This window comes from Brassica rapa, chromosome A10 (assembly GCF_000309985.2).
Source record: "Brassica rapa cultivar Chiifu-401-42 chromosome A10, CAAS_Brap_v3.01, whole genome shotgun sequence".
Lineage (NCBI taxonomy): Eukaryota > Viridiplantae > Streptophyta > Magnoliopsida > Brassicales > Brassicaceae > Brassica > Brassica rapa.
Window position 1 is genome coordinate 3,566,998 of NC_024804.2, and position 21,945 is coordinate 3,588,942.

The following is a 21,945-nucleotide window of genomic DNA, read 5'->3' on the forward strand; positions in this document are numbered from 1 at the left end:
ATATTAATACTCCTGAATATATTCAATATGAACAAGAAAGAATTGTACGAAAAGACATTATCAACAACAACAATCATCTTCAATTACACAAAAACAAATTGGACAATATTTGAAATTTTGAAGGTTCCGGATCAAACTTACCTGACTATTAGTGTTGTAGTAATATTTAAATTTGTGTAATATTATGTCTTCATGTAATTTTTTAAAACTTTTTTTGTTAAGTTATTTATGTATATTTTTGTTATCTAAATCTAGTTTTAAATATTTTAAATCTTCTTTTAAAATTTTATTTAATTTTATGTGTAAACTTTAATTTTGTAAACAAAACTTAAAATATTTATGAGATATAATTTTTATAAAGATTAAAATAATAAACAAGAAAATATTTATATGAATTATAAATGTGATGTGTAATAGTAGAGAGATCAAAATACAAATAAAAATATGAAATTTCAAATTTGAAGTTTTGAAAAGTGAAATTTCAAATATAGAGTTTTTTTTTGGTGAGCAAAAAACTTCATATTTGAAATTATAGAGGATTTTTTGGGATGCTTTTAAGAGATTAAATTTTCATCTAAACAATAAAGACAAATTTGAATATCTAGGATGGTGAGCAGATATTATCCAACAAAAGTCAAAGATATTGTCCTCGGAATAACAATTTGGTAAACAATGAAAAAGAATCCAAAACAAATGATAGTCGTCCTACTAGAGTTTTTCACTCTCGCGCCGTTCCTCCCCATCTCTGAACCCGACTCTCGGCTTGCTCAGCCTACAGAATTCAAAGTTAATGAAATGATCAAACCACAACACAAAGGTGGAACATAAAGAGGATATAGAGACCAGATAAGATACCTCTTTGTTCCAATTAGTGTAGTAGATTATTCCAATCAATATAAGTGTCTGTAAGCAGATTCCAGCTACCATACCTCCCCATATTCCCTACAATTTGACAAATGAATTAGCACCAAAATGGAAAAGAACAATGCAAATACGAACTGCTTAAAAATCGGTTAGACTAACCTGAACTCCGAGGTTTAATGTGAATCCCAGAACAAGACCAGCAGGAAGTCCAATAATGTAATAACACGCAAGGTTCACGTATGCCACTAGACTCTGCCACCCAGCTCCAACAGCAACACCTAAAAACACATGTCCCAAAAGTAACCACGACTCATTGTTTCCTGATCCTAATATTGGGTTTTGATTTTCTTATTTAGTTATATTGCCACCACTCATTATGAGGTACCTACCTGACAAGACAGGCTGGAGGCTGTTCAAAAGGACAGTGAAGGCCAACAAGACAGCTATTCTCGTGGTTTCCGCTGCCACAGCTTCGCTAGAAGTGAAAAGATGAGGGAAGCTATCTTTTGTGGCTAAGACAACAATCATACACACAACCCCGATAAGGGTTGATGTTATGGAGACAACTATGACTGCGAATTTTGCTAGATATGCGTTTCCCGCACCCAGCTCATTCGAAACCCTCACACTGATAACACCAATAAGAGTTTTAATTATCTTTTCTTATGTGATTATAAAATGTAACAAAAAAATGTTAGTAATCTTACCTTATAGCAGCGTTAAACCCGATTGAAATCATTGCTGTCCAACCTTCTATGTTCATGCTGTGAAAGACCAAAACATTTCAAAACATATTTTCACTAGAAAAAAATAAACAGACACCATCACAAATCGGTTTACCAAATGGAAATGGCATCGACTGGTATCAATGGATTAGGAAGAAGACCCGTGACAACGACCAGAACCATCAAGTACCAAAACTCCAAACTGCAGAATACAAACAACAAACCGGTCATACTAATCGAAATCGTGACTTGCATAATTTAAAAAAAAAAATGGAATGTAAGAAAAGTTGGTACCAGAGCATGACAGCAGAAGCTAAAGATAGTTTGACAAATCCATAGAGGTCACGAAACGCAAGCCAAGAAAATCCACTCCACGCACCGTCTGATTTGGTGATTAAGATATACAAAAGTTGACCGATAACAACAAGCCACCATGAGGTATTGAGGGTGATGGCTGCTCCTACAAGCCCCCACTTAAAGTGAATGATGAATAGCCAGCTAAAGACTGCGTGGATAATCAGAACCACCCCGGAGATCCAAGCCATCACAAGCACTTTCCCCTGAGACTGTAAGAATTTCTGTATTGGGAAGTTGGCTGAATATGCAAATAACTGTGGAATCATCCACAGTGCAAATTTCCCTGCAAAATTTAAAATTGGAAACGTTAGCATGCATATTTTTGAACGTGACATAAGACTTTCTTGGGCAAAAAAGGTGTAGTAGGACGATACCTGCGGCTTTAGAGATGTGAGGAGCCTCGCCGAAGAAGGAAAGAATGGGAGGAGCCCAAATGTAGACGGGAAGTAAACATAAAGCAGTGGTAAAAAGAATGACCCAAGAACGTTGCATATATATTCCGAGCATCCTAAGCTGCCCGGCTCCATATGCTTGTCCGCACAACGTCTCCAATGCACTTCCCATTCCCAACTACAGACATTTTCCATCACCACAATATAATTTTCCTATGTTCTTTGCAAGTATTCCTTCATCTTTTAGATATATTCATAGGAAAATTACTATGAGACTATGAAATATCTATCGGAACCTAGAATAAAGATCCCATGCGATTCGCTAGCTTTCTCAAACTGTTTCAGCTCTTGCATTTTTGGTCAACTATGATGTCATTGCTACTGGTTTATAAGTTATAACAGGTAGTTTAACTTGGTTTATGTGCTAAAGTTCTAGAATGTTATAATTATTTCTAGAATTTAAAATGAATCACAATTAGTAGTTATTTTAAAGATTGTATTCTAGCCTACGTTAAACCTGATATAGACCCAAACCTATAAAACATGCCCTCTCTAGTTATTTTGACTTTAGGATAGGAAAACAAATTAAGGTACAGTTTTTCAGGATTCGTCAAGGTTACTTTTAGAGCCACATATAGCACAAAAGTTAGATTAAAAAAAAGAAGTTACATTTTTACACCTTTAGAATTCTGCATTGATATATCTTATTTTATTTTGGATCTGGAACACAGTGTTAAATTCGCAAATAGTATTATACATGCATGGTAAAGATTGTAAGAAACAGTCAAATTTGTTTTGGATTTATTTTAATTTGAGAAATGAAAACACACATCTCTAATGTTCAGGGCATCTTCATCTCTCCTCTATTTTTTTCCTATAAAATAGAGTAAAAGTGAATATAGAATAAGGAATGTTCCAACCCAACTTCATATCTCACACTATAATGAAATTTACTCCATGAATGGAGTAATCTAGTTTTTGTTTGTTCATCATGGAATAGGGTTGAAGCAATTTTACTCTATTTTATAGAAAAAAATGAAGTTTTACGTTGGAGATGCTCTTAGCAACCTCCAAATTGTATATAAGTCATTGCTGTGTTTTACACTCGATATCATCTTTTTTTTTTATAATGCTAATATAATAGAAGAAATAACTAAAAGTATTGAGATAGAAGTTTAAGTGATATTATATGAAATGAAGAATTTACTAAATGATATCGAAAGATATAAAATTATTATATTTTGGTGACAGGCTGCTGCAATATTGGAAGTTTATGTATAAAGTCAATAAACCAAATAACAAGTGGAAACGAGGAGTGAAACGTGGCTAGTAGTGGACGAGGGAAAAATTACTGACTAACGTGTCCTACACTCTGTCACTCTTAAATAAGGCGTAGCTGAAGTTTCCATTTCAATTATGTTTGGACTTTTAAAACAAAATGTTCAATAACACAAAATAAAATGCATTTGAAACATGTTACACTACCTAAACTTTTTTTTTCAAATCCCTTCTACTTTTTTGTTCTTTCCCCATCAAATTCCGTTTTATTCAATTTGGAAACCAAATAGGAACAAGTAATTTATTCAGGGAAATTCTTGTTCTTGATAAGTATCATTTTTTGGGTAAAAAAGTATTATTTCATAAATTAACAAAAAAATGAAATGGAGTAAATCTGGATTTTTCATTCCTGCCCTGTTCCGGTTATACTTTTATGGAATATAAAAATTATTAATAGTATACTGTGTCGGTTAACAGTTCTTCATTAAAAAAAAACAATTCTTCTCTAGTACTAGTTGATGATCTTCTCAATTAACCGTGCAAAACTCGTGTGTAATTGCAATGTATGAGCCTATGAGGAGATCTATTTTGTAATTATTGCACGTAAGAATCCTTTCTTTTGAGTTGATCAACAATGTTCTCAATGAACCTGGTTGTGACTAATTTCTTTTAATGTTAGATTTGGATTAACTTACTCCCACTATTACTTGGCCAAATCACTTTAAATGTTCCTTTTTGCGACTAATTTAGTTCGGCATCAACGGCTAATTTGGCCGAACTAACTTTCTTTAGTCGACAAACTGACATTTATTTTCATGCAGAATCATGTGACTGATTATATAATATTAAAATGTACGGGGGATATCTACTTTGTATCTAACGAACATTAAATAAAATCCCTAAGAATAATGGTTTTTCATTGCGTGGCCTTTATTGGAACACAACATATAATTCAAAAATAGACACGTGTGAAAGATGACGCACCATGACACCGAAGGCGAGACCGGATATAACGGAATTCTCCACGGAGACGGCGGCGAGCTCTAGTTCACCGATGCGGCCGGAGAAAGTCTGAGTGAGTGCACCGAGAGAGTATTGACTTATGGCTGTGAAGATGGCCGGTCCGGCTAGCTCCCAGAGCCGCTTCGACTCTTGGCGGAACTCTTTGGCCCATACTTTCGACGCCGGTTTGGTTTCAGTGAGTTCCGGTGGCTCACGAGGATCAAGCAACGGCAAAGTCTTATCCTTTCCCATTTTTGATTTGCGAGAAGTGTTGCCTTAATTGCTCTCTCTCTCTCTCTCTCTCTCTCTCTCTCTCTCTCTCTCTCTCTCTCTCTGTGTTCGGGTATGAGTTTAAATATAGAGAAGGGAGACGGTGGTAGGTACCAAAATGAATAAGATAAATTAATAATATATACGGGATTTGCAAAGAAAAGTAATAAAACGACCAAAATTTAGCAATGAAACAATCACGACCTTGTTTCTTTTTATAAATTAGTTGATTCCTCCCCAACCCTTTTTACATTTTGCTTTAAAATTTGGTAAGATTACTCAAATAATTCTAAATCATGTTTTTATTACTAGATTAACTTATAATTTTTAATTAATACTAGACTGTTTTTTTCATTCTCGTGATATCATTTTTTTTGTTAACAAAAAACTTATTTACAAAAAAACCATTATTATTTTCTTGCCACATCACAAAAAAAATTATTTACAAAATTGCCATAAAAGATTAATAAATATGCCGTTTAAAATATGTGACATGAAATGACAGTTGTAGAAACTGATTGAACCGGAGATGAGGTTGTAAGACTAACGAAATCAACGAGATTAAGTGATTAAGGCCTTCACATTCAACTTAACTGAGAATTTCAGAAAGGGGATTTATGGTTAGTCGGATTTTCTGGGTTTCTAATTCACTTCCTCTGTGTGAATTGAAGCTAGGTTTTAGTGGTAGAGGTGCGAACAAGATAGAATCAAGGAAAAATCATGTCAAAACGAAGGAAAATCGAGAGTTTAGGAATATAAAGATTTAGGGTTCATGGCTTACGGGAAAGGGATTTCGTGGGAGTGTTTTTTTTTTTTGTCTTTGACCGGGAATGGTTTTTTATTTTAATTGTTAGCTTTTCTTTTATTTTTTGACAGCAAAAAAAAACTACAATTAAAAATAATTTTAGACTTTCTAATGTTTAAAATGAAATGTTTATTTTTAAAATAATTTATTTTTAGTTCATTTATCTATGGGGTATTTTAGACTTTTGGTTGCATTTTTTCTTTCTTTCTTTTTGCAAGTTATACTAGTCATTACACAAGAAAATGTGAGCTATTCTAGGTAATTTCTCTTACAATTTTATAGTCATTTAACTATACCCCTTAAATTGTTTATTGTTTAGAAATATTATAAATATCTAGCAATGGATTTACAAATATTGAAACAGAAAAATGAAAATAACTGATACCATCCAAATTACTCTAAGGAGTGATTTATTGTCTCTCAAATAACAGGTCAAGTTGTAGTACTAAGGGATCGAATTTACAAGGAGTTAGAGAGCCTAAGAAATCTAATATGATTTGTTAAGCATGATGTTTTATGGTTTAAATGTAAATTGCAGTTTTTATCAAGCAAGTGTTTGCTCAATTGATTGGTTAAGGTATTGGTGCTTCAAAGGAAATAGGTAGACTTAGGGTTTTTATTCAGGAAACTTGGAATTATAATCTTACAGATTCCTAATGAGTTGCATTCATGATAATGTAAAGCTCAACTACTTAGTCAACAAATCTATCAGCTTTCGCATGTTTGGACTTATCTATTAACTAGATCTAATGATCTCAACTATCGTATGTCGATCAATTAGAAAGTGTCGAGAGATGATCCTATAAGGATATCGATCAATTCACCTTTCGCTCCGTCGATCGATTATTCAATAATGATATTGATCGACGTACTTCTAGTTAAGCTTTATGCGCGGGTTGAATGATAGCTTACTAAGCTCAATAGATCAGCTCTCGCCTTACTCATAGCAAGAAACTTAGTTCAGTTAGAATGTTTTCAGGATGAAAATAAAGCTCTCGCTTTTATCTATCAATCCTAGGGCAAGTTCTAGGTAGCTAATCTAGAGACATGCATTAATGAATAATCTTAATAACAATTACCACAACTCAGCAATCTATAGTTGGGGCTAATTCCTCCTAACCTATTTAAACCCTAAAATCTAGCAATGGAACTACTCAGACATGGCTAAGCAATTCATAACAACAGTTAGGTAAGAAAACTTCATTAGAATAGTAAATAGATATTAATGGAGTTCCAATCACAAATTATAACTTTGGATCGTCTCTCTAATGTATCAAAATCTTAGAAAATCATGCTGTGAAAATAATAAAACAAGAAAGCACACTTTTGCCTCTAACATGGTGGAAAAGCTTATATAATTAGGTTAAAACTCGTCAGGGGTAATCTTGTAAATTGGTGAAGACCTGGGCTTCAAGTCGGCTGTGACCAAACGGGCTTTCTGCGCGCTTCGCTGTCGATCAATGTCAAAATATGAACATCGATCGATTATTCATCTTCAATATCGACCGATGGTCGAGCTCGATGGTCATCTCGGGTGCTTGCTTCAAATATCTCAAAAATGCTCCAAAATCATCACTTATCTCCAAACCACTCTTGATCTTATAAATATAATAAATAGACTCTATAATATAATAATTATTAGTAAAAAAACCTATAAACCATGGATGAAAATGGGTCAAATCCATAGTCTATCAATAACAAACATAGTGTTTTGGAAATCACTTCTCAAAACAGAAAGATTGGCTGAAAAAGCCAAGGTATCAAAGTTTTGGATGTGGAAACACTACTGAAATATAGAGACATAGTAAACAGACTTCACAAATTCAAAATATGCGATGGTGCAATAGGCTTTACTGAACAAAATTTATGATATCACAGGAAACATAGAGTATATCAACTTGGGACTCTATGAAAATATGAATGTACAAATGGCTGCAGCAGATAATCGAAGAAGACAACACCGAGCTGAGCATCTAAACAACATTAAGATAGAAATAGCTAAAGTCAGAGCTGATCATCGAGAGAGGGATATATCTTTCATCCTCAGCGGGATGGGACTGACCGCCTCGGAAATAGATACAACTGCTTGGTGATCCTCGGGGGCGGGCATAAGCAGCATTATATGACATATAAAACTGTGAATAAATTAAAAAAATAAATCCTTAAAAAGGAGAGATAGAATCATATAAGACCATCCCATCCTACAACTACCTGATACAAAGTTGTATGGTTTGAAGATGAATATTTGAAGTTTTTGTTTTGCTTGTTTGGCATGTCTAAATCGGCTATCCACATAAGATAATATGAAAAGTTGAAACTAATTTGAAAAAAAAAAACTTGAACCAAAAATGCTGCTGAATTTTTACTGTTCTTAAGTACATTAAAATTATTGTATTTAAAGGGTGTTATGTAACATCTGATTTATCTTAATGGGTACTCTCCTTAGGAGGACTCAAGGGATGTCCTCTTCTTTATTGATCCTTCCTCGAATGAGATATTGATATATCATGGTTTTTATGAGTTTTTACCATGATATAAGTCCAGTTTTAGAGTATATATTATATGTTTGGAGTCATTTTTATAGTCTTACAAGTATAAAAACATTTAGGAGCAGTTTGGAGATTCTACAGCAGTTTGGATGATCAAGAGATGTGCATCTGAAAAGATCATCTTGGAGTAGTGATTTATACCTGGTGTTGATTGACAGCATGGAGGGTGTCGGTCGACATCCACTCTTTCAAGAGAAGCCGACGTGATTTATCAAATTTTCAAGAATTGCAAAAGGCCTAAAAATTCTCAGTATTTACAAAGAAGCTCACAACATGTTTTACCTCTCTCTATATTATATATTCTAAGCCATTGTCTAGGCTAAGCTTTATTTTAGTTTTGGAGAGAAGATCATAACTCCTTCAGCGATCAATTGGAATCCTATTGATTATTATTTCGCAGTTTATTTAGACTATGATTTGTATTGTTGCTTCCATGTCTGAGTCGATTCATTGTTAGAGTTAAGGTTATCTAGGGTTTGATAAATTTATATAATGAATATTTAGGGTTTATCTTTTATTCTTCATCTTGATTGGTCTTAATGCTAGATTTGGATTGACAACCCTGATATTCCATATCATAGCATAATTAGTAGACATGAGAGTCTTATTGATTACCTGAATTAATATTGGATGAGCTAGAGATTTGATTTAGGGATTCAGTGAAAATATCAAACTTGACTTTAATGTTTGTTTGAACTGATTGAATTCACAAAGAAATTTGAAATTTTAAGAATTAGACATAGATAGTTTTGTAGCAAAAGCTGATTGACTTGATTACAATGATTTAAGTCTAGACTGTTCTTCGTAAACCATGATATTTGTTTGACTCCAAGTCTGATTTCTTGTTTGAATTCCATGGATTTAGTGTTGTTCTTCCATAAGTTTACAACTCAATTTTATATATTTTTTTGTTTATTGTATTACAATCATTACTGCCTAGATTAATCTGAATAAATTTGAGCATATCAAAAGTTGGTGCCTTTCTCGGGGACTATGATAACCATTAGACTAGATATAAGAATTATACTATGTTCTTTAGTTATTTGTTATCTTTTCTTGTTTTTCAGGTGCATGCATTGCAGTAACAGGAACAACAAGGATACAAAGCTTTTGGGTCTATCAATCCAAAAGTTGTTTGCGTTGGAAAATATAAACAATGCATGCAAGTGACTAGTGTCTATCGACCATCAACACCAATGAAGTAGCGATCAATACCACTTAAAACCAAGTGTCGATCGACACCCCAACAACATTGATCGACACCTTACTGGAACGAGCAAACATGGTTGATCAAATTATGGTAGTGGCTGATGAAAAAAGGAGTCTTATGAGACCAAGAGAGTCTTGCATATAATGCAGTTGGGCAGAGGCTTGATGATGTTGGGAATGTGATTCCTTATAAAATAGTGGTTGCTGATAAAGTTAGAGCGGTTCGACAGAGAACACTGGGAGATTACAACATGTGTGATCAGTTCTATGCCAAGAGGTATGACTTTGGACTGAAACTCGTGTATTACACTCTTGTGGGTCAGCATCCTTTTCATGGTCTTCTCCTTGAGAACCCTATGGATAATCTTGAGAGGTTCGAGGATCTAACATCAAGCATCAAGTGCAATGAAGTCTCTGAAGACTATTTTGTTCTGTAACCTCTTTGAACACTCTTTATCTAGGGATGCAACTTACTGGCTGAAGCAACTGCCACCAAGATCTCTCAACACCTGTAATGACACCAAGACTGCATTTCTGACACACTTCTTTGATGATGTAAGGTCTGAGGAACTGATAAATAAAATTTCAACATTCTCTTAGGTACCTACAGAGAGACTACCCACACCATGGGTTCAATGAAGTTCGTCTACTGGTAATTTCTCTGAGGGTACTGATGGGAGATATCAGATCGCTTTGGATGCTGTAAGTGAAGGGAATTTCAAAACCAAATGTACAAAATAAGCTAGAAACGGATTGAAAACCTGATTTCTTGTAATAGTACATAGACAGAAAATAATCGGCTGGAATGGATGATATGGAGATTGGTGAAGTCAAAGCCAAGCTTGACTCTTTTCAAACCTCTTGATGGTGGAGCAAACGGAAGAGAAGAACCTGAATTACATCCATGGAGCTGGTTATCATGGCTACAGTCACATATTCACATGTTAATATCAGAATCCTCCTACAACAGTTTAGAAAACAGAATGTAAGCCATGCTTTTGGAGGGTCAATGGAAGATGAGTGATGAGTTTAATAAGAAGTTGAATTATCTCTACACTGAGCTGAATGGAAATTTTGAGGCTCTAAACACTCATGTCAAGAAGATGAATATTCGGGTTCAACAGATTGCTGAGACTGGGAAAAGACATGAGATATTTCTCCATGGAACTCTAAATACTGTCAAAAACACTTTATCAACACCATTATGGTAGAAGATGATGAACAACACGAATATGGAAGGTCAAAAGAGTTAAACTAAGTTGACTACGGAGTCACGGAGACCAGTGTCGATCAACACCACCATGGTGTTGGTTGACACACATCAGGCAGAGATAAAATAATTTTCTCGAGACGGACTAAAGCACAATGTCAATTGCACTCTTTTAGTGTCTATCGACACCCCTCGGGGAAAGATACCGAGATTTTAACAAAGGTTAGTGACTATTGTCACACATCTAGTGTCGGTCAACACTCGTTGCTGAATCCATTGCATGTTTGTGTAATTACGCGGAAACCAACTAAGGAGAAGTTTTACAAGCCCAAAATCCTTATCCTAAGGTATCAAAGAATCTGAAAGGACCTATTAACGCGCTAGAACTGGCTGGTTTCTGCAAGAGAGTGAAAAAGATATATGAAGGTGTTCCCTTTGAAGATGCTTATGAAGGATTTCAGTCGACTCAGTTCTTCATGAACACTAGAGAAGTTGTGGAAGAGGTTAAATCACTATTTGATGAAGTTAAAAGTACACATACAAAGGTCAATAAACTGACAAGGCTCACAGACCCTGTGAAGTTTATGGTTCCATACATTGTTTCATGAGTTGAATTTCATGATTCTCTTTTGCGATACTGAATCTTCATTTAGAATATTGTCTAAGGACTTCTTTGAGAGATTGGGTCTTACTATAGAAGCTTCTAAGATTACTATGACTTCTGCAAACCAATTCACCAAGTTTCAAAAGGTGTTGTAAAAGATCTAGAAGTGAGAGTTGGAAATTGCATTGTCCATGAAGACTTTCAGGTGTTGGATTTTAGCAGTGATTCAAACAGGCTTCTCATTCTGAGAAGAGCCTTCATGGCTACAGTAGGTGAAATAGTTTACATGGTTGAGACCATGATATCTTTCACACATATTGATAAGAATGTCCACTACGAGGCTGTATCAGAAATCTAGCTTCTTGGATTTGTGTTTCTGATATTATTTCAGTTGCAGCAGTGGTTCCTGAGAAAGATCCAAGTGATAAGAATAATGTCAAAGAAGTCTTGGATAGAAACATTGTGATACAATCACATAAGTTTAGGGGAAAGGAAAGAAGAAAAGGATAAAGAGCAAAATATTTAGGGCGCCCCTCATTTGATATTGATTACACAGAGCTTCTAAGAAGGTGTCATTGAGTACAAGTTACAAAACATAGGCTTTACAGACCCATTTGTGAAGGTTTGAGCAGTCTTCACTGCTGAGATCATAGATAAAGGATAAGCTGCAATGAAAAGTTTCATGGGCAGTGTGCTGAAGCTGAAGATATTGAACATTGGGAATTATTTTGGAGCAAGTTACCAATCTCTTCTGGGATGAATCTTGTCTCCAACGTCGAGCTAATGCAACCCATTGTTTAGTAAGTATTCTATATTTCTATTAAAAGAAGATGTGTCCTAGAGTACCTAGGGTCGGTCGAGACCATCTCAGTGTCGAACGACACCCCAGACATCCAGAGTAACGATCGACACCCATCAATGTCGGTCGACACTCTCCATTCTCAGGTAAGTCTTCTACATTTTTCACTTTATACATTTTTATTTTATTGTTTTTCCCAATTTTTGATCGTATAACACTAGAGATACTGTTGTTTATGTATAGGGGAGGTGTATATTGACATTGGGTTATGTTTTGAATGTCAGCTGCGTGTGTTTTATTGAGTCAAAATATAGTAAGTTAGGGACTGTAAACTTTTTCTTGGAACTACCCACCTAACCATTGCCCCAACACCATTCTTTGAGTTACTGATTGATTGCAAGTTGTATTACATGGAACAAAACTGAGCAGATCGATATGCTAGTAACATCCACGCTTACTATGAGTGTCTGAAGGAACCAAAGCTGACTTCCAATCTAATATAATCAATTCTCTTGTTTTGGGGCTTGGTATACACTGGATCAGATTCCTCACTCAGGTATGGAAGGCATGTTTATGTGTGTCTTGTTTCACCTTATGTTCTCTTCAACATCAGAAAGAAAAGATCGAGAGGATTTCCTGAGTAGTAAATGGATATGAAAATTTCATATGACCCTATTATTTTACTGCAATGGATTTTGATCGCTTAAAGTTAGAAGCGAGGGGTGGAAGAGTTTCCCGTGATCCCATTATTCACCTACACTTTAGAGCATGCAAAAGAAAGAAAAAAGAAGAGAAAATGATATAGAGAAGTGAGAAAAGAACCAGAGAAGTTTGTCTGTGTGGTCAAAAACCTGAATGGGTAAGAGTCCATGTGTCCTTTGATCAATACCCCAAGATGAGATTGCACATTAAACTCTTAGATATGATCAATAGAGGGGATGTCAGATGGTATTTGGTGAGCTGTAGGCTGGATGGTCAGGTTGCTAAGTTGAGGTCAATACATGAAAGTACCTTCTAAGATTTCTATTATGTGATGTGACTTGCAACATTTAGAGGTGACAGTGGTTGTCCTAAAAATTAAGTGTGTTCCTACGTTTTCAAATATCTTCCAAATATTTAGACTCTGTTTTGCATGAGGGCAAGCAAAGGATAAGCTCGAAAGAGTAGATATATCATGTTCTATGAGTTTTGACCATGATGTAAATCATGTTTTAGAGTCTATATTATATGTTTGAAGTCTTGTTTAGATTCTTTTACAGGTTTAGGTATGTTTGGAGAACTTTGGAGATTTTGAATGATCAAGAGATGGATGTGTCAGTCGACACTCAATCTTTCTAGAGAAGCCGGTGTGATTTATCAAGTTTTCAAGAGTTACAAAAAGGCCAAGAAGTTCCCATTATTTATAAATAAGCATATAACATGTTATATCCTTATATTATGTATTCTAAGCCACTGTCTTGACTAAGCTTTATTTTAATTGTGAGAGAAGATCAAAATTCTTTCAGATATCGATTAAAACTCCTATTGATTATTATTTATGCAGTTTAGTAAGACTATGATTTGTGTTACTTTCATGTCTAAGTAGATCCATTGTTAAGAGTCATAGTAGCTTCATTCGAACTGAAGTAATTTGCAACTGAACGACGCGGGCCAATCGGCTTGATCACTGATGATAGGAGAAAGCACCATGTTATTCTCAGTGATAATAGTAACTTCGAGGTCGTTGAGTTCAATTTTGAACTTAATCTCGTCCGCCTTGAGCTGATCAACCACAGCTTGAGGAATATGCAGACCTTTAGAAATATGTTTCTCGAGACACCGCCTCGTGCCTGATGCATGACTCAGAATTGACATCCTGGTTTTCAGTGTTGCTTATTCCTCGAGATATCTACCAAATTTCTCCAAGTGATTGTTACACTTTATACACATCTCGGCCTCTACTCGGGCCACATATTCTATGGGCACCATTCTTAGATAGTTCATCTTGAAATGAAGCAATTGGTTTATCTAGTCCTTTTCCCTCTCCAGTTGGCAAATTCACCCGACTCTTCGACCTCTTTAGTAGCTAACACCAATCGCTGCGTCATCACCTCAAGATTTTTAAGGGATATTTCCTCTCATGAATTTCTCCATCGGCGACACCTTCCAAAGTATTAAAATGGTCTTTTTTATTTACCAGTTGTTCCTTGGCAGCGGAGATATTTTCCATTGCACTTTGAAAAGCATATTCCTTCTCCAATAGAGAAGATTCATATCCCACCACCATGTAATTTATGTGAGCGACATGCTGCCATTCAAAGAAAGGTAAGAATATCAGCCAAAAGAGTAAAAATATGAGGATCAATTTGAGGAACAAATTAAAATGATACTCACTGCGAATCCAGTACGAGAAACATCTCGATACGCTTCAGGATTTCTCAATTCAGATACCGCCGTCATACTAGTCACAGTTGGCTTAATTTGATGGAACAGCTCCGCATAGTCGTATTAGTTGTTCACAAAAAGAGTAGTACTTGAGTAAGAGTAGGGCATGGTGTGGAGAGGCTCTGTGAGTGGAATAATTGTCTTAGTGAAAAAACCCCTCTTGGTCGGTTCTCAACAATTTGGTCTGACAGATAGGGCCCATGTTGGTCCTCTAATACCCAAGGAGGAACAGTGTCCTCGGGCACCTGGTCAGCAACAGTTTATTCCTCGACCATGGAAGCATCATGGATCGACAAGGGATCAAGGAAAATGGCATCATCGACGATTTGTCCGAAATCATTTTGCTCCTCGGAGAAGCTCTTTTTCTTTTACGACCCTTTGACTTTTTCTTCTTCTTTTTTTCCAGGGCAGATCCTTGGAAGGAATGATCTCGACAGAAGTATCCCTGTCAACGGCTTCCCGATCCATATTATTGAGAATCGTCAAGGGAGTCAAGGTAGTCTTGTCAGGTTCCTCAACTACATTCTCTTCGGCATATACCTCATGATTGTTCTCGGTGGCCTTTGCTGCATTCATCATCTTGTTGCCCCTTACCTTCTTGGTCTTTTCGACTGGGTAAGGAATCTTGGAGGAACGATAAAATGTTGAAAAAGAAGTAAAAAATCTCAGTGGAATAGTAAACAAACATATGTGAAATTATGTATGAACCAAAAGAATCGCTGGCTATGCAAGTACTCAAAACACTGAGATTTCCGTTGTTTTACTTTTGCACGACCATAACAAACCTTTGGCTCATCTCTGGAAGATCTTGGGTGTGTCCTAGCTGACTGAAGTTGGCTATGCAACCGTTCTGAATCAATCTGACGTGTCACGTGTAGTTTAATGGTAATTTCACTAGAGAAATCTAACCACAAGGCAAAGAACAATTTGGGTGTGAGACAAATATTACAAGTGCTAAAGTTCTACAAAAATAAGATGACTGGTAGAATTTCAGAAAGATATGGAGAAGCTGTCAGATCCATATCCTTAGTTGGAGTTCGAGACATGCCCCGAGTAGAGGGGTGTAATGATGTATGACTATGGTTAGATAGACTAGTATATATTTACAGTAAAAGTTTTGATGATTTAAAAAAAAAAAAGTTTTGATGATTTTTTGTAATAAAAAAATAAAAAGAAGTTTTGATGATTTTCATTAATTATAATTTTTGAAGTTATAGTTTTATTTAGTTTAAGTGTTTTAAAAATACTAAAATATATTTAGTTTAAGTTTAAATTTAAGTTTTATTTAGTTTAATTTTAAGTCTATGTTAAAGTTTAATTTACTTTCATTTAGTTTAAGTTGAAAATTAAAAATTTATTAAAATATTTTAGACAATTAATCAAATAAATTACAGAGATTTTATTAAATTCATAAAAACGAGTTAAAATAACTAATATTAAATTAAATAATATCTTATACAATTTCATATTTAATAAATAAATAATAATATAATTATATATATATATATAAATATTCAAATGCACTAATGTAAAACTGTTAAAACATTTTGATTTTATAAATTAGATTTTGTTAAAATAATATTCCCCAGCTTTAAAACAATTTATATGATTGGATTAATAACTTATTTGCGTGGTCATGCGAATCCGACAAAAACAGAAAAAAAAAACAAAAGACAAAAGGATTATCGTTCCCGGTGAAAAAACTGTTAGATAATGAGTTTCAATTTAGAAATGAATAATTAAAATAATCCGTTGGGAATATTCTTTACTCTTATCCATATCTGTTTTTGTTGTAATTTTTTTTCAAAAAAATAGAATGATGTCACAAAAAATGTATACGAAAATAAAGTTATGGTTTATGTGACTTAAGTCTTCCAACAAATTATACACTAGAATACTTCCGCGGAATTCGTCTCGGCAAATAGTAAATTTAGGGTCTATAAGACTTTTAGGAAGTCTTACCTGAAAGTTTTCTGAATCAAAAATATTTAACCTTGTTGGATTTTTTGTCTCTCTATTTTAAAAGAAAATTTACAAATTCTTTCTCTTCCTCTCAAATGGCTGCAACAAAAATGTAATGTTTTTCACTCTAAATTTCTCAGAGGTCCCGGAATCTGCATAAACACACGAAAAGCGAAAGAGACATAGATAACAGAATATCGAAAGTAAATTGCACAGTGGCATATTATTGATCGATAAAAAAACAAGGTTACAGGATTTCCGAGAGACAAGACGGACAGAGTTTCGCTAGCCAAGTTAATCTCAGAACAAGAACGAAAAGAGTCTAAGTAAAATCGAGCCGCCTAAATTCTACGTTTTCCTAAGCTAGCAGAGTTTTTCTAGATCTCCAGTCCGCCCTGTGCCTTTGGCTTTAGCTCCCCTTATATTAGCCTTCTAGGTCGGTTCCCGCTTCCTTTTTTTTGCCCCTAGGTCGAGTTTATCCTTTCGCGGAAATATTATTTTCTTCTCGATCTTCATCATTATTTTGGAAACTTGACATTTATCCTCCGATTTCTCGAGATTTATCTTTTTCCGCAAGTAAAGATAAACCTTTATAGCACTGATGGGCTCCATTTCGTACGAATTCGTAAGTGGGCTGGTGGCCGCGTTGTAGGCCTCTTTGGGCCATTTTTCGACTTAGACGTTTTTACGATTTCTTAGAAAGAACTCCGCTTGATACGACATCATCGTATCGAGGAAATCCACACTTCCCGTATAGTTTAGACAATCATGGTGTTAAGTAAACCGTTGCCGCTTATACGATAACCACGGTTTTCGTTCGGGAAAACGAGTCTTCGCGGTTCTTGTTGTAAAGTTCCAACGGTAACTCCGATCGATACAAAACGACGGATTGATCTGTCAAGGCTCAGTGAAAAGGCATAAGGTCCGGTCCACGGCAAGAGGAGTTGGTCCGACTCGCCGAACGGGTGAGTATGACGGTGTGTGCGGTCCAACTCGCCCGTTCGGCGAGTTGGACGGCGTGGACGATCCAACTCGCCCGTTCGGCATGGTCGATCCAACTCGCCCGTTCGGCATGGTCGATCCAACTCGCCCGTTCGGCATGGTCGATCCAACTCGCCCGTTCGGCGAGTTGGACTGCGCGCTTGTTCCAACTCGCCCGTTCGGTGAGTTGGACAGTGCGCTCGTTCCAACTCGCCTGTTCGGCGAGTTGGACGGGGCGTTTGATCCAACTCGCCCGTTCGGCGAGTTGGACTGCTCGTTTGATTTCGTGATCCATTTTTCTCGAGTCTTTTGCTTCGAGAACTTTTTTTTGAGAGTGTGTCGAGAAAGATTTCGCACTGAAATGTAATTTTTAGACGTTGATTTCGAGATAACTGTTTTTGACCGCAACATATATTAGCCGGTTCCCAACTTTTCTACCAAACCGAACCAAAACCTCAATAACCCAACTGAATTAAACCAAACCAAATTTTGTAAATACATGAACGGCTCCTAAATTTCTAGAACTAAAACACTAAAAACCAAAATACCCGAACCGAAACCGGATGTTAGGGACTGATAGTGCATCTACATTTAAATGGTGCGAAGAAAGCATTATGTTTTTATAAATTATTTAAATCTTTTTATTGAACCGATAAACCCGTAACGTATATAATCTAGAATGACTTATGTTTTTCATATAGCATTCTATCACATGTTCTACCAACTGATATGTTTCCACAAAATTCATATTTAATGAAAACATGTTAATTAAAAATCAGATAAAATAAAAAAAAACCTTAATTAACATGTGAACCAACACTCCCTCCTGTAAAACCCATAAAAACCAGATAACACTTTTTAAAAAAAATTATTAAACTTCTCGTATTCTTTAATAATACATAAAACTAAATAAACTATTTGATTTGTCCTTGTAAAACCCAGAAAAATCTTATAACACATTTTAAGAAGTTAATTAACTTGTCATGTTTTTATAGTAATACATAAAAAATAAATAATTGATTTGTCATACAAAGTAAATGTATGTGAAATGAGATTATAGTTTAGAAATATATGAAATAAAGTTTAAGATATAAGATTTAGAAGTTTATGGAAATATGGTTTAGGGTATAGGGTTCGATTTATAATGAAAATATGATAAAAATCTCTAGTAAATATGTACTTGAACAAATACAGATTCAAGAAAATACATGAAAATAGTGAGATATACATAATACTTTGAACATATTTTGTAAAATACATGAATAACATAACCACTTATTTAATCACGACCAGTAGCATTTTGATTTTTTATGTTTAGTTATTTATATAAGGTCAAAAATATGTGCATTGCATATTACTATGTTTGGACTTTTTCCTTACTTAATGAAGTGAATAATAATGCATTCGAAATATTAATATGCGTAAAAGGCTACGTTAGATGCAAAGATATCAGTGATATAATGACGATAGGCAGTTGGGTTGTTCTCTATTAATAATACTGATAATTTTGATTAATTAATGTAAGCATAAGATAAGACATATTAAGTTTCTATTGAATATGTCCAACAACGTTTTATAGACAGATTATTTAAAAAATATTCTTTTTTAATAGTATAGATTGTTTTTTAGTTTCGAAGCATAATATCAGTCAGAAAACTCATAACTATCATTTATGTGTTCAAATTTAGAGTGCTTATTAGTAGAGTAAAGTTCAGAATCAAAATCTTATATGTTAAAAAATACGATGGGAACGATTTGTAAAATTATCTTTCCAACCTTACTATAATTACTTAATTAGCATATGTAACATGATTTCATTAATATCATATATAATTACAAATTATTTTTATTTCACAAGGACTTTTAACTCATTTTTACTATATATGGAAAAATCGGGTAGAACCCAGAAATTATGCAGCATCCAATTTTTTTCGTAGAACCTATAATGGATAATTCTGTAAACCTTATCCAGAACTGATTTGGTTAATGGATTTGGTTAATGAAAAAGAATGGCGAAAAAATCACGTTTTCTATTGCCATGTAATACATATACTCTTATTTATATGAGAGAAAAGTGAATGGTGTTCCAAAATGCTTTTTCCGTTTCAAAATAATGTATATTCTAGAATTTTCATATTTATTAAGAAAATAAATAAAATTTTGAAAATAAATACATTTTTCCGTGTTTAGCTATTTCATGAGATTTTTAATCAATCAAAATTCAGTAAACACAATTAATGTTTTTGAAATCTACAATATACCATTATTACATATATTGAAAATGTGAAATATAAATCTTTTAGAAACTTTGACCAAAAAAAAAATCTTTTAGAAACAATTTTTTTTTTCTATAAAACATGTATCACTATGAAACAAATGGAGTAAAATTTAAACTCATTCATTATTCGTTATAAGAAAAAAAACTCATTTAATATTAATATAGCTTGCTTAGGTTAGGAGCCAAGCCATACAGTTAGCACAATGATCAAAAGCCCTAGGAACATCACTAAACAGATAATTAATGAATGACATTTAAATATATAATCCCTTTATTAATTATATAAATTTATAAGTATGACAATTATAGTTTCCGTAGTACATTTGTTTCTTTTTAGGATATATATTTGTTTTTCGTAAGACTTAAAGAGTGCATGTTTTTTTTTTTCATCTATATTTTATTTTATTAAACGGATCAAGCTCAAACGCCAAAAAAAACCATACAGCAAGGCCCAATCCTTAAAAGTCTAAACCATCGGGCCAAACGGAAGACAAAAATACAAACGGCCTCAGGCCCATACAACAAAATCGGACAAACCGACACGAAAACACGCCAAAGAAACGCGTGTTGCGTTTAACGACAGTTTAAGACACGTGTCAGCCCGAAACACCAAGGCGAGACACGTGTCACACAACCAGACACCGCCACCGAACGCAACCCAAACGCGAGGCTAACGTCGACGAAGACGGAAAACAACCGCGAGCTTCGCCGGAACACGCCGGGATCAGAACGACGACACTGAATTCACCCCGGACCTTAACCAGAATCACCGCAACCACCTCCAACGACTGTATTGGAAGGTTATTGGGAACAGTTTCTTCAATCGTACGCTAGAGAGATCAATCGAAACAAGATCGAGATCTCATCCATGCTGAGGTCCACAAACACCACAAACCCGACACATACCTCGATTACTCCCGAGGGGACCCAACTTCAACAACCCAAACATCCGATCTCCACCGCAGGCGAATGAAACGGCTCGAGACATAACGCAACAACACCATCAGAGCTTCATCGCCACAAACCGCCGGATAGTTCCGCCAAAGGGAGCGCGAACCACCAGAAACAAAGCCGGCTACACTCTGTCGAGGGGACCACCGTATATCGGAGCCAGTAATCTCTGCTCAGAGAGGAACCACCGCGACTTTTAAACTCTCAAAATCTCAGAGAGAAAAGAGAGAGAAAGTCTACCATTCCTTCCCTTAACTTAAAGAGTGCATGTAAACCTAAACTTAAAAATACAAATTTAGTGGTTTAACGACGTACTTAAAAAAAAGGATGACAAAAGGACATTCTAATAAAAAAACTCAGACTTGAGTGAAGGACAACAACCAACTCAGAAACAGATTCAGTGGGGGCACAAAAAAAAATTCTTTGTATTTTATTTTTGGGCTGGGGGACTGGCACCATTCCGCCCTTGCAACCGACTACAGCAGATCAATAAGATTCTCAATTTATGTAGTTGAATTTACCATTCTTGCATATACTTATCATCAACAGGTAATAGTTCTCGCTCAGAGTCAATGATTTTTTCTTATAGTATGTCAAGGTTAGTGAGTCACTGAGTTTCTACCTCAAAACCAAATAGTAATAAATAGTTTGCTTCATTTATTATTTTCGCTCTTACTTCAACATGTCTCATATCATTTCCAGACATTAATAGCTCATAAAATGGCTTTAAGGGGACTTGACTTAATTTGTCAAAGTCCCGATCCGGGACTTTTATTTAGTTTGTGGATAAGAATATTTCGGTTAGTAATTTTGAACAGTAGAAAATTCATTACAATATATATGGGGTTGAATAATATAACTTCTAATAGGAGTATTAACATTAACATGGTTACATGAAGTTTGAATAAATTAAAATATTTTAAAACACTTTGGAATAAAATTTTAAAATTAATTCTTAAAGTTAAGTATTGAATTTTTTTTAATCCGGTATTGTTTAAGAGCAACTGGAATATTATCATGAAATTGAATAAATTGAAAATTTTATAACAATTTGAACTAATAATTTAAATTTAATATTTAAAGCTAACTAATAAAAAGTCAAATTTAATTTGGGAAATAGCCTAATAACAGTTCCGGTCCAAAATTCGTACGGAATATATCTCAATAAAATAAAGAATTATATATTATTAGAGCATACCTATAGTAGATATTTCACAAAGTGTCTAAGTATTATAATATAAGAACAAAAAAATGGTGAGAAAATGAGAGATTGTTTTCCATTGAG

General features: G+C 34.7%; 1 protein-coding gene across 1 annotated transcript; it reads right to left on the bottom strand.

Annotated features, from left to right (window-relative positions):
• Positions 1-549: 549 nt before the first annotated feature.
• On the bottom strand, positions 550-4,988 carry LOC103843908 (protein DETOXIFICATION 33). Its single transcript, XM_009120682.3, has 9 exons — positions 4,601-4,988; positions 2,321-2,516; positions 1,884-2,229; positions 1,705-1,791; positions 1,572-1,628; positions 1,254-1,492; positions 1,024-1,142; positions 856-942; positions 550-772 (listed from the first exon to the last, which is right to left on the bottom strand). The coding sequence occupies exons 1-9, from the start codon at positions 4,868-4,870 to the stop codon at positions 719-721; spliced, it is 1,455 nt and encodes a 484-aa protein (XP_009118930.1). The 5' UTR covers positions 4,871-4,988; the 3' UTR covers positions 550-718.
• Between the last annotated feature and the right edge of the window lie 16,957 nt (positions 4,989-21,945).